Raw genomic sequence first — 13,726 nt, forward strand, 5'->3', positions numbered from 1 at the left:
ACTATCAAGTTTCTCTCCCATCTCAAATCTTTCCTCTTAGGCTACTGCGTAGTCAGCACTAGCTGATAATAACATATCTATCAGATAAAAGCAGTGGCATTAACGCTATTATCAGCCATTTATTCCATTGAATCTATAATGTCTGGCTGTTTCACATTTACGCTGCCCTTGCACCTTTGTTTTTATTTGCCTCTTTTGTCTTGATGTGTCACCCCAGTTTCACCACGTTTTGCCTCTAACCTTAACACCTTTTGGCTCACTTATTATTATTCAGAAGCAACGGAGCCAAAGTTGCATGGTTACTGGGTGCATGTCATAGGGGTTAAAGGGTAACATAGGATTTCTTTCTACTGTGTTGGACATTTAAAGATGACAAGAAGCAGGAGGGACATAATTAAGTCAGTGGTTATCCTGTTTTGTTTTGTTTTTGCAAGACCTATTCATAAATGTCTTGCAAATAAAATTTTGCATTGACTTTTTATGCTGTTTTTTCATATTAATGGAAGTATTACAAAGAAAAAGCAGACTATACGAATTGTTGGTATTACATAATTATAAATGATATGTCTACTGTCTACTAAAGAAAAACATGCTGAGGAGCCCTGCATCTACATGCAGCTACCAGCAAATTTCAGCAATAACCTGCGACAGCTTGTTGGTTGCCCTCCCCTGAGGGGCAGAAATGGGGGCAAAAAGTTGCTCTCTGTCACCGCAGCTCGTAAAGGTTAACGGTCAGTGCAAGTTACAGTATAGGTTTGTCAATACCCCCACTGTTGCCGGCTCACTCACCTCTTCCTGCTCCCTGTCTGGGTGACACCTGGTGAACTCTTTATCTCTTCTCCTCTTTCTCAGTCCCTCTCTCTTTTTCCTAACCCCCCCTCTTTCTCCCACCCCTCTTTCCCCGCCTGTCTGGGTGACACCTGGTTGGGTCTCTCTCTGATCCCGGGACGTTTTTTTTTTTTTTCCTGCTGACGAGGGCTTTGCCTGACAACACAGCACAGCCAGACACGAACATAATAAAAAATGAAGAACTACTTGTCAGAGTCCCTGCCAATGCCGACATGAAATGAAAAGTGGGGGAGAGGAGAGATGGGTGCTTGACAGTTCAGAGGGAGAGATTAAAAAATAGTCAATGGGGTCCTGTGCGATCTGCTGAAGGGCCCATGGCCTGCGCTTCTGCGGACGCAAGCCAAACAGGTGTTTTCTTTTATCTTCACCCCCCCCACACCCTCCTTCTTCTCTTTGTACTTTCTTGCCTCCTCTCCCTTTTTCTTTTACCCGCTTGAAAAACTCATAAGGTGTGGTCTCTTGCTACTCTATCTCTCTTGCGGCTGTAGAGTTTTTCTTTCTTTTTTTTTGATCTAAGATGCAAAAACAAGACTCTTTGAAAGCAAAAAAAACAAACAAACAAAAAAACCAGAAGCAAACGAACTGGAAAGTTACTTTTACTGTGGAAAATTAGCAAAAATCATTTGGATTTTAGTACAGGTTTAGTAAAGTTAACAGAACACAGATAATATTAGTTGTACTGTGATCATTTCTACATAGAGCCCAGCTATATAGAAACATAAAGTAGTTTTATGAAAACCCTAAAGGATGAATCTATTCATTATTTCAATAACTAATTAATAACTAACCAAAATTAATCAGAATCAGAATCAGAAGTATTCTGATTCTGATTCTGATTCTGATTAATTTTGGTAGATACAACAACAACCTTAATGATTTATGGTCATGTGATTTTCTCACCATGAGCTACCCAGCCATGTTTGCACTGGTCACATGTTCGTAGGTGAATCTTCCCTGGCTGGAAACACTCACACGTGCAGTTCACCAGTGTGCAGCGAATGGCCTGTGGAAACACACAAGAAAAGAAGAAATCCAAATGAATTACAGTTTGGGTAAAAAGGAGAGATAATGGAGCAAGACTAACAGAGAGCAGCTTTCAGCTAACAGCCGTGAACTGAAAAAAAAAAGAAAGAAGTTTAAGAAGACTGCTGCAGGTCAGCAAAAGCTCAAAGCTCATCACATACTGAACATAATGCTTTGACTGTTTCTTTAAAATGTGACAACAGCGAGATAAAGACCGGATCCTACATTTCCAACTACTTTTTGATTCCATAGTGTGACTCCGCCTCTCCGTATACAGTAAGAATCCTGAGATCACGTGACCCAACAAAGGGCTTTGCTTCCTGAAAACATAGAAATGTAACTTGTTTTGACTGAGGCTCCATTACTCAACACTGGAGTTGCACTTAGTCTGACCCCGGAAAGCTTTTAGTAGGGAGAGGTTAAGTGTCCAGACTTGACAAGGCCGACTCAGTGCAGTGCAACACATCGTCTTCTGAGGCTTAACCTCCCCATAAAAAACAAAACAAAACAGACAAGACAATGTCCTGTTAGATTTTAAAGGTGTTCACTTGATCACATATATGAGTCTGATTGTTCAATATCGCAAAAATTGTATAAATGAATGCAACTTCATCACCCAGAAGAGTACAACAGCTGCAAGCTGTAAATGTCAGGCTGGCACGGGGAAGCAAGAAGGCAAGAAAATTAATTAGAAATAAGAATCTTTAATAGGAATTGTCAGCCTTGTGTTTATCAGACATTTTTTTTTACATTATCTATATGAAATGATGAATAAAGATCCTAACACCAACCTAAACTGCCTGAGGGGAATCAAAAGCTGTAGGAGGATCAGTGCAGCAAAATGTCTTATGGGAAGAAAACACTCATGACATCCAAAGTTTTCTTTGTTAATCAAATATGTATTTTATTTTATTTTTTTACTTTAATGTAATGTTGGCTGTTGTGTGCAAGTTGATAGCTTCCTACTCCATGAGGCAGTCACTGTTTATGCTGGTGATGCATAAACAAAGTAAGAATAATAATAATAATAATAATGATTAAGGGCTAAATAATCATTATGCGATAGTCTAATAGTTTTGAGATTTCATTGCGGTAAATGCATTACCTCGTTTGGTCTCTCAGACTCATTGCCATCATCCATTGAACTGCAAGTGCAGATCAGAAATCTTCTCACTGCTTCACAAATTCTGCACATTTTATATTTACAGAGTTTACAAGTTAATAGAAATAGAATAAAATATTTTACATTCAGTATGGCGGCGGGTCTGTGCCGAAATGCTGAGGATATTCTTCCTATGTTCTTTCTTTAAAATGATAAGAAGAAAAATCTGTAATTAAAAGTATTGCAAAGAAAATATGTCAGGTGTTCTTAATGCGGCACATTGGCTGGAAGGTACAAAGGGACTGCAGTGAGCTGCTGCGTATTTACTCTGATGGGGAATTTCAAATGATGCAGAAGCTTGTCAGATCAAAATGCAGACATACCTGTGGGTGTCTGTCAGAGACAAAAAAAAAAAAGAGGAAGACAATATAAAGCTAACTGCTAGTTCATAGACCAAACTTTACTTATCAGCACACTAAACTTTATGAATTTATTGTCTGCACTGAATATGTTATCTCATACTGTCTCAATGTAATTTTTACAAGGTAATGGTGAGACAGTTTTGTGGGTCGTAGGTTGGAGTCCATCTCTGTGCCACCAGCCTATATTTCACAATATCAGAAGCAATCAGCACTTTCAGATAGACAAGGATTAGAGGCGCAGATCGGCCTTTGCATCACACAGCTGAGGTCAGCGCACGAGCTGCAAAAGACAGAATTTTTCTGCTCTTTGCTTTGCAAGTAACATTCACCCCGTCTGCGGATTAGACCAATATCCTGCAATTCAAGATATAAAACTCGCCTCACTCACAATTAACTAAGGGACCATAAAATCTATCAGAATCCCCCCCTTTGCTTGCCCTGAGGTGTTGTAAACCAGATTAGTTACTGGAGGTGTCAAAATGAACACGGGCTAATCCAAGATTAAACACAAAATTACACCACTTCTAACCATGTCACCTCACAGTTTGACACCAAATGAGACAGGAGACAGAGATTATTTGACTTCACACCATTTTTAAGCTCTCCAGGTGCAGGGATGGCAATCCTCGCAGTGTGCGAGGATTACACGCCGTGTGTCAGTCGGAGCAAAAGTTAAGCACTGAGCTGACGTTCTAATCCAGAGCAGTGCGCATTAAACGAGTTCAGTGTTCCTTTAGTCAAGGACACATACTAACCAGATGTAGGAGCTCATAAACATTCAGAGGTAGTTAGGGTCAAATGCGTGACCTTTCAGATAGACAGACAAAAAAGGAGAATTCTTCAGTGGTATGTTTTGAATAGTTTTCCATAAAATTCCTGATTTAATGTAACAACTTTGTAGCAACATCCATGCTCATGTAGCCACTTACAGCCCTTTTTTACTTCCTAATCAAATTTCCATGTTGCCAACATATAAGTTCCCTGCAGCCTAGATTACAAGACTACTCCCTTATTCCCTTTCTGACGCCAAAAGGTTGGTGTCGTGTTAGGTGAAGGTGTAAACGACTACACTACTGAACCACCTACAGGCCTACAAGAAAAATATTGAAATTATTGTTATATTTCAGTGGAATATTTTTTCTTTAATACATTCTTATCTAGTTAAACTGATATCCTGTTCAACTAGTGTTGAACCAATGATTACAGTGAAATGTAAGAAAAGTGCTACTGAAGTGCTTTCTTAACAGTCAGACCCCCAATTATGTTCAGAGCTAAAAAGATTTGATCAGTGGAAACTCAATAAGCAACATCCTTGATGACTGATTGATGTTTTTTTAAGGTTCTGACTTTTCAAGTTTGAATTATTGCTTTACACTTTCCCGAGCATGCTTGACTATTTTATAGACATAGTCAAGCAGATCATTTTGTGGTCCTGTTATGTTGTACACACTTCATCTTAATTTGTGAGTACATTCTTTGGCTTAATTGCACTTCAGTTTATTCTGCTTTTGCCACAGAAGACTTTCCTGCATAAACTATGAAACTCTCCTCACAAAATCTAATTTAGAGCAGCCAAATTTAGCACGATGATGTCACACAGCACAGGCCTTTTTCTAATTACCTCTCTGCGCGGCACCGCTAACAGCAGAAGATGGAAACAAACAAATGGAAATATCAAATGCACCTCTGCTGTTTACGAGCTGGGGTCTGACAGCTGACAAGATACTTAAGGGGCGTCTAATACAGCAATTAGAGCGTGCCACTGTCTGCAGGGCTGCTGCTGTGACAAGGCGCCCTCTAATCACTGACTTATTACGCTGGCTAGCAGCACCTCTCATATCTGGCCCATTAAGCAGACAACAGCATTAAGAAGCATTAAAGCAGCAAGCCCCTCTCGACTGAGGAGGCACTGACGGGAGAAAAAGGAAGGGAGGGGACGCACAGTGCCTGTTATTTCTCTGTATTAATTTGTGCATTGTTACGCATTTAGTTTGGAACATGTAAGAGGAGTGAAACAGAAGAAATGTTTGTCATGTGACTGCATCAAAGCTGATTGCGCACAATGAGATAAAAGACTACAGAGTGAGAGGCAGCAGACGGATGTGTCAAGGATGGCCATCAAAAACAAGATCAAGATGTGAGTTGGCCTGTGCGTGTGGCTTGTCAGAGGAAATGAGAAAGACAAAATCATCAGACTTCTCTAAGATGCTCACGTACTTGCAACTCCGCTTCTGTGGCTCTGGATTGTATTTGACCGTGGTTTAACCTGTGTCTGGCCTGTGCTGGGTCAGGGACGAGCTTGGGCCCAGATCCCACCGCTACACTCGCACATATTTGTCACAGCAGGCCGGGGGAGGAGGCTGTGTTATCTGAGGCCCGGCCAGATACACAACATTAGTCACTGTGCTAGTGTCTCGCCAGGGTTTCCTCTTTGGCTCGCAACTAAAGACGACGATTGTGAGCAAAAGGACAGAGGAGTGTGCGTTGGGCTTCATAAATCACAAGAAAACTTAACAGCTAAACAGCAAGCCGAGGAAAATCCCGACAAGGCTTCAGCAATTAGACCCGAAACAACAGTCAACTCTCTCCCAGCTGTCGCGTTACCACTGTGGTCAACAACTTAACCTAGATGCAATCAGAACGCATCATTTCCAGCTCCTATCTGGCTCAAGTGTGTGCGTCTCTCACTGCTGGGTTTTGTTTAGCTCGAGGCTTGATGTTTCATGGATGTTTTGCTTGGCTCACAGTCCCTGTCCCAGCCCAATTGTATAAACACTGACAGTTAGCAATGGCCAGCATCAGACTGGGGAGGACTCTCAATTAAAAGGCTGTTAGTGGGACAGATGGACTGAAGAACTGCAGGAAAGGGGAGCTGCTGAACAAGATGGCTTCATCTTGGACTTTAGTTTAGATAATCAGTCCAACTCTAAACCAAGCAGCAGCATATGTAAAGGTCAACCAAGGTACTCATTTGGTGCTGTGAAACTAAAGAACTGACGGCGATCCTAAACTAATATCCGTTATAACTGTATTCCTAACTGTCATATTTGAAGGTTGACATTGTAACTATATGCTACCAAAAACACCACAAAAGCACCAGCTGCCTAGCCCGTTTCTGCCTCCCTATATCCTCTCTAGACTTCGTACGACGAAGCCAACACAGACAGCTGCTGGATGCTGGGCGGGTATTGTTCCTTCTACTTTAACTGAAACCTTTATCATGTTCAACACACAGCCACAGACCACATTTCTTGTTTGGTGAGTTAAACAAAGCCGAGATTTAAATGAAAACCCCGTGCGTACTTGCACATCATGTGTGCATGTGTGTAAGTCTTTGCAGCAGCAGCAGCAGCTTGAGATTTAAATTTGTCTCTGCTTAGGGTCACTGTAAAACACTGGGAGCATCTTGTCCTCTCTTCCACCCACAAGATATTATCTCATCCATGAGTTAGCTGCTGAAATGCTGTCAATTTCCTGCCAGAAATGTGCAGCCAACATGTGTAGGAAAAGAGGCACGGCAGCTTTGCGTGTCATAAAACGGGCCCTGGATCCGTCAGATAGATCAGGACTTCACAATGTCCATATTGGAAACAGGTGACAAATAAAACACGGCGAATAAAGAAAGTCTTTGTAGTCAGACACAGCATGCCACAAAATACAGGGGAGCAAATGCCTCATGCCAGGGCTAATCTTTGCTTGTTTGATTTCATACATTGGATTTGGCTCGAAACAGAGCTTTCTTGCTTTACAAAGTGGTACAAAAATAAACAACGATTAATCACTTGTGCACTAGCTTTAGTTTTCAAACACTTGCTCTAAACTGCAGTCCACAGAATAGAGACTGTTTTCCACAGAAATTCCCACAGTGTGAGGCTCGTCCTCCGTGTCAGCTCTCGTTTTGAGCCCACCGCCTGGCAGTCACAGAGCCAGAGGTCCCTGTCCTTTGTGCAGCTGTGCGTCTGGGCTTTGACACGGGGCAGAGGGACCAGAACTATGCTAATAGGAACCAAATGGGGCGTGAGTCCCCGGTGGATTACAGAAGGAGAAGAGAAGCATGTGTTTTCGTGTATTCATGTGGAGATCTGGGACCCCCCTCTCTTTCAGTCAAACAAATAGAGGCAGCCATGTCTGTTGTTTGCACGCACTCTCAGCTAATGACCTGACATATTTTTTATTGTCAATCAGTTGGTGTATCCCTAGCCTGATCAAATAAATACAAAAGGCTAATATGATGTTTGGATTTAGGCCTTTTTCAAAGGCGTCTTTTGTGACACACTGTAAACTTCTTAATCTGAAGTTCAAAAGGGCCAAGTCTGAAAATGAAGTTAGAACTGAAGTGAGCAAGGAAAAATAAACATCGAGTAAAGACTAGTGAACGTCCACTCCGAAATGTTTCGAATCAGATCGATTTTGAAACCTTCGGTCTGACTTACTTGCATGATAAATAGCCGAGCGTGTACTTCTGGACAGTCACACTTGTTTATAAAGTGGACGGATAAAGGACCCAGCTGGCTTTGATATTGTGAAACACAGAGGAAGAGGGAGCATAATATAGAAATACCGGATCAGAAACACAAGCCTGTGATCTCGCTCTGATATGCCATGCTCTCAGACAGTGCAACCTATAAAGATGGAGAAATGCACCACATGGTTAACACAGAACTACACTATCAGTTCAAATACCTAAGCATCAAGGGAACAGCGGTTTCTCCCATCTTTTGTGTAGACAGCAGGTCCATGCAGAGGCCCCCTAGTCCAGGCCGCTGGCCCCTCTCAGCTCTCCTCAAAGCAATTCCCCTGCCAGAGATCAAACCACCTGCCCAGTGACAGACCTTTGGGTCCACAGACACAAGGCCAGGTTCAAAGAAGAAGTGCAAGGGGAAGCAGGGATGGAGCGAGAGAAGGAATGGGAAGTGGGGAAAGAAAAAAAAAGTGAGATAGCAAGGGAGCAGGGGGTGGTTTGGGGGGAGGGGGGGTTGTCAGGTAAGGTAGTTTGTAGGAAAGGTGGAGAAGGAAGGGAAAGCTAATGAGGGGAGGTAGGTAGGCTTAGAAAATGTTTTGCAAAAGATGCTAAAATTCCTAAAAGAGACAGCTGTTTGAGACTTTCTTTTTTCACCTCATGTGAATATCTGAAATACTGTATCAATGCTAATATTCAGGTGAAAAGCCAAAGAGGATAAAGCTGCAAACAGCAGCTGTTTCTTTAATACAACCCAAAGACATGTCAGCAGAGATATTACCTTTATATTATTGCAGACATATCTCTATAAATGTACAGAATTCCAGTATATACAGTATAAAAATTGAAAACATGTAGTTATGATGCTTATTTTCAGTTTAAATAGCATTGCTATTATTCAACCACAAAACATCCAACCTTGTAGATGTGTTACATTTTAGTAGCAAATGACTGGATTTTATTAAAAATGTCAGCTTTAGTTTGATAAGATGTTTACTGGATGTTTATAACTTCTATTAGTATTAATTGAAAATAGCCAGTATCAGTTGCACTTCAGTAATTATTCCTTTTCAAACAAGCGGGAATAATATTATCTGAACACCTACTTTTTTGGCAATAAAATAAAAAACCAAAAGCCACTCGACACTTATTAGTCTTTCTGCTTTTCAAGCAACACACTTCCCCTATCACTGGCCATTGTGAGCACAGGAAAGGGAAGCAAATAAAGACGCCATTGTTGTCAACATATTCCACCGTCGCTGCGACCTTCAGCCTATCACAGGGAGGGACGAACGGCTGATAAGGACAACTCCCTGTCAGACTTGACACCTGCACTTGCTGGCCCACTGATTGCCCCTCGTCGAATGCAACTATCACAGCGAAGGCCTGCAATGCAACACTGCATTCCTGTCTGGAGACTTGAGCGAGTGATGTGGCCACACAGTGCGACCAGACGCACATTTGTGTGTGTGTGTGTGTGTGTTGTTGGGAGGGGGGGGGATAAAAAAACGAGAGAAAACGGCAAGGTGTAAAAGGAAAAGGAGGGTGAAAAAACAGGAAGAGTGGCGGAGAAGGTTAAGTTTGTAAAAATGGAGCAACAGACAATGGTTGCTCTTTGTTTCTTCTATCAATCTCCCCCAAACACAAACAGAAAGTATTAGTCACATCCCAGACATATTGCTGACCCCTCTCCGTGAGGGGACATCTCCATGGTGATCACTGGTTGGTGTGGGCGACGGGACACACACGTTGCGGGCCTGACCGCAGCGTGACGACAGGAGGCCAGCGCAGGAGAGACTATCGCCAAATTGACATTTAGTCATCACACTAGTGTAGAGGGTGGGACTCGCTACCTCCAGTCCTACCTCTCAAACTACACACATACAAGCGCCCACACATTCTCCCACATTCCCTCTCATGCAACCCTGTGTACACTCACACACTAACACACGCACCCGTGCAGTGAATTCCCCTACTCAAACTCGCTCCCAGCCAGCAAAATCTTGGAAGAGCTCCTAGGTTCCATCTTGCCAATAGCTCTTTATTTTCTTTGACCATTTTTAATGCAAAAAATCATGTACTAATTGTGTGTAAGCAATCTGCAAATTATGTATATGTTTTTGTCAACCGAACTGAACACTACTGTAGACACCATTGGCTGGTTTTCAAGACACACGACTGGGCAATAATATTTGTTTCTTTCCTCATAGTTTTGTTCAAACAGTGTGTCAGCAGCAGTGGTTTACTTGTAAACACCTGGGCCTGCACACTCAACAGCTGTGGAAATACAAACTATGTATAAGCTATGCTGAACAATGATAACGGCATTATTCTGATTATTCGCGAGGCGCTAAATCTAGAACGCCACCACCGAATAAAAAGGAAAAATCACTTCATGCTATTTACAGATTTGTGCTTTTTCTTTCTTTTCTTTTCTTTTTTTACCTCAGCCAGCATAGCCAGAAGACTGCTCCTGATTCAGTTTTGTAGCTCCCTTTTTAGAAACAACCCTCCAAGAAAAAGCTGAAACGTCCATGAGTACTTGCAGTGTCAAATGACACAGAGAAACGGGACACAAGACAGAGATACAGATAGTGAGGGGAGGGAGAGAGCATTTAACCAATAGTTACATCAGTGCAGTGACAGCAGTGTCACTCCCAAAGCCGCACGACGAGGAAGAGAACCAAGGAGTGTCTTTGCAACAGGACAGCGAAAGAGGGAGGGAGACGGCAGACCAAAGGAAAGTCCATCTGGGTGTTATCAGTCTTACAAAGTTCACAGATAGAGGGGCTGAAGTGGAGGCTAGACGCCGATGCAGAGTCACAGGTCACAAAGAAGACGGAGAGCTCAAACAGGTGGAAAAGGGAGGGAGGAAACAAGAAAGAAAGAAAGAAAGAGAGAGGAAGAGACTAATAATTGCACGAGAACAGCGAAGCCAAGCCACAGTGATTGCCATCCTACAATCGACCTGACCAAATTGCGCGTTCCCTCTCAGGACCCTCAAAGTCCGCTTCATTTGGCGAAAGCTGGAATCCGTATTTCTGCAATTATAAAGCTATTGACTAATTCGACATATGTTAGCGTGTCTTCCAGCCCTTGAGTGCTGGTGTGCCATTGAGTCATTAACTTTGACAAATTGTGACAGACTTTTTTATTGCCACCCAATCATGAGAAACAAGACTGTGGCAGAGGAGTTAATGAGCGGCGGGTTTCTCCTCTAAGCCTCCCCTCTCTGCCGCTGCCACCTTACGTTCGCTTTCCTCTCCTCTCAGAATTCCTGCACCCCCTTTCCCCAAATGCCCCTCGCCCCTCCATATTTATAATTTTACCACATCCTAACAATAACACGGCCGGTACTCAGCGCAAAACACGCGGGCCCTGGCCTAATGAATCTCATGCCTTTACTGCGGTAAAATGGCCAGTAAGTATTACCAGCTGCGACACTCTCGCTCTCTCCCTCCCTCATTCTCTCTCCCCTTGGCAGTGGCATTGAGCTTGGGAGAGCAGGGGTGATGGGGGGAATTTGGTGGGCCGGTGGGGGGGGACCGTGCAGACACATCTGAGTGCAGCTGGACCAGGGAGAGAGAGAGAGTGAGAAGCTGGGGGAGAGGAGGATGAGGAAGAGGAGGAGAAGTGTGCGTGTCTTTGTGGTGGTGGGGGGGGGCCACAAGTCTCCGTGTTTCCAGCTGCCTTTCTCAGGGGCTCGGTTTTCTCTCCCTCCTTTGGTTTTTCGCAAGGCCCTTCTGGTCCCAGCTTACTTGAAAAATCACAAACACACACGCGCATAGACACACACACACGCACACACACACACGCCCCGATCCACCTCCCCTCCATCCCTCACGTTCGGCCATCTTTGTTTGGACAGGGCTCAGGAGTTCCAGAAAAGCTCTCTCAGATGTGCTGAAGTAAGGGAAAAACAAAACAAACTGACCCTCACACACACACGCGCACACACACTCTCAAAATTTATGTGAGCGCACAACAAGTACTTTTTACACTCACACATGATACCGTGTAATAGGAGAAGTTCACACACACACACACACACGCATGAACAATTTCACTTGTGAGAAGAGCCAAAATACCAGCTTCAACCAGAGAACAAATTTGCAAAGAGATGAAAAAAAAATAGATCGGAATATATTTTACCTCATTGAGGTAGACAGTCTGAACCACTGAAGGCATGCATTCTTTTACACAGTGTGTGTGTGCGTGTCCATGTGCCCCTATCCAGGATCACATCACAAGGGCAGGGCTGAAGCAAACCTTGACATGTGTTACCTCTTTGTAATATTGACTTTGTTATAGCTATACGAGTGGGAGAGTCGAGCCAAGAGCCCAGGCCTTGCAGCAGTGGGGCCCTCCGAGTTCGCTAGAAAACAAACACCCGGACAAGCGTGAAAACCGAAAAACAAAGTATCCACAAAAGCAATTTTGTAAAAAACATATTCAAGTAAATTGTAAAACGCCCCTCACTCCTGCTTGTTGACTCTTTGCATTTTCTCTAAATTAAGAATATTATTTATCTGATCCTATTTCTGGAGCGTGTTGCTTACAGAGCCTTTTGGATTTGGCTACTGAGAAAGCTTTGGCCTGGCTTCGTGTCTGAACATGTGTACTGGACCAAGTGTAAAAGACAAAAATCCTCTTTAGCTATCGCCTCCACTCTCTTTATTATTTAACACCGAACTGCTTGTAGGCTTACGGAGACACACTGTAAAAAAGCAATCTTTTTTCTTTTAAATCTGAAAATGAACATTTATCACAGCAACATCTACTCTGTATCTATTTTGTTTTTATTCTTGTGGAAACTAAAGCTGACGCCGTCTCACTTTAGATGACAAACACGAAAACAAGGCGAGAAAAAGTTACCAGAAAAGCACATATGCTGTTTTTTCTTTATTTGAATGCTGTGCAGAAATAAAAGATTGGTTATCATTTTTTTGCTCCTGCGAGTGTGAATCCCATCTTGTCTCTTTCCCCAGTGATGACTCTGCTTATACATTTGAATAATGAAGGCAAGTCATTTAAATATTCCCTCTGTATTAAAAAAAAATGATGTTTTTACACGATGCAGCAATATTAGCCATGTTAATTGGGCTCTTTGGACTTTCCCAATAGAAAGGCTAAATTAATTACTTATGTCGACAAAATGTCAGACACGGTGATCTAATAACTACAACTGTTTCCAGCGGCGTTGTATTCAGCGTGTGCCTTTTTTGTCTCGCCGTTATGTATTTGCGTGATTGTGAGCGAACTTCAAAAAACTCGAGACTCGAGTTCGTCTGCCTGAGTTAGGCCTAATGAACGAGATGGGAACAAAATGCTTTGACATCCTCTCCATGTTTCATGGGTGGCTCTTGAGAGTCCTTCTCCAATATTCATCCCCTCTTCTCATACTAATCAGCCACTACGGTATTGACTGTTTGTGCTTGCAAAATGACTTGTGTTAGTGTGCGTGTGTGCATGTGTGTTTGTGCTATGGAAACACACTCACGTGCATTATTTTTATTTTCAAACATGCCAATCTGTGGTCTACTTTGTAATAAAACATGTAAGAGCCGGAGAAAGTGAATTATTTGCAGGACATTATGTGTTTGTGTGTGTGATGTGTTCATTAGTGTGTGCGCGCCACACACTGCAGGGGGCTTTGAAGTTAAGACTTCTTCTACTTCTTTTTTTTTTTTTAGCTTTCGGCTGTTTTTCAGTCTTGAAGAAGAACGGTATCAGCGCATTTTCCTCAAGTACGAATAAACATTAGACTTTAGGAAAGAAGGCGATGGGGAGACATTAAGAGCATCGGTGAATGTGAGATGATCAGATGGCGTGTGTGTGTGTGTGTGTGTGTGTGTGTGTGTGTGTGTGTGT

General features: G+C 42.7%; 1 protein-coding gene across 7 annotated transcripts in view; it reads right to left on the reverse strand.

Moving 5' to 3' along the window:
- The window catches only part of bnc2 (basonuclin 2), a 167,311-nt gene that overhangs the window by 40,119 nt on the left and 113,466 nt on the right, over positions 1-13,726 (reverse strand). For 6 of the 7 annotated variants that reach the window (XM_042225041.1, XM_005932385.3, XM_005932386.2 and 3 more), the window contains one exon: positions 1,750-1,852. In XM_042225041.1, coding sequence (XP_042080975.1) covers positions 1,750-1,852 — 103 coding nt within the window. Of the gene's footprint in view, positions 1-1,749; positions 1,853-10,300; positions 11,137-13,726 lie in introns of those variants that run through there. The other variant, XM_005932387.3, reaches the window with a different exon arrangement.

Source organism: Haplochromis burtoni, unplaced genomic scaffold (assembly GCF_018398535.1).
Source record: "Haplochromis burtoni strain Fernald_Lab_line unplaced genomic scaffold, NCSU_Asbu1 Contig_158, whole genome shotgun sequence".
NCBI lineage: Eukaryota > Metazoa > Chordata > Actinopteri > Cichliformes > Cichlidae > Haplochromis > Haplochromis burtoni.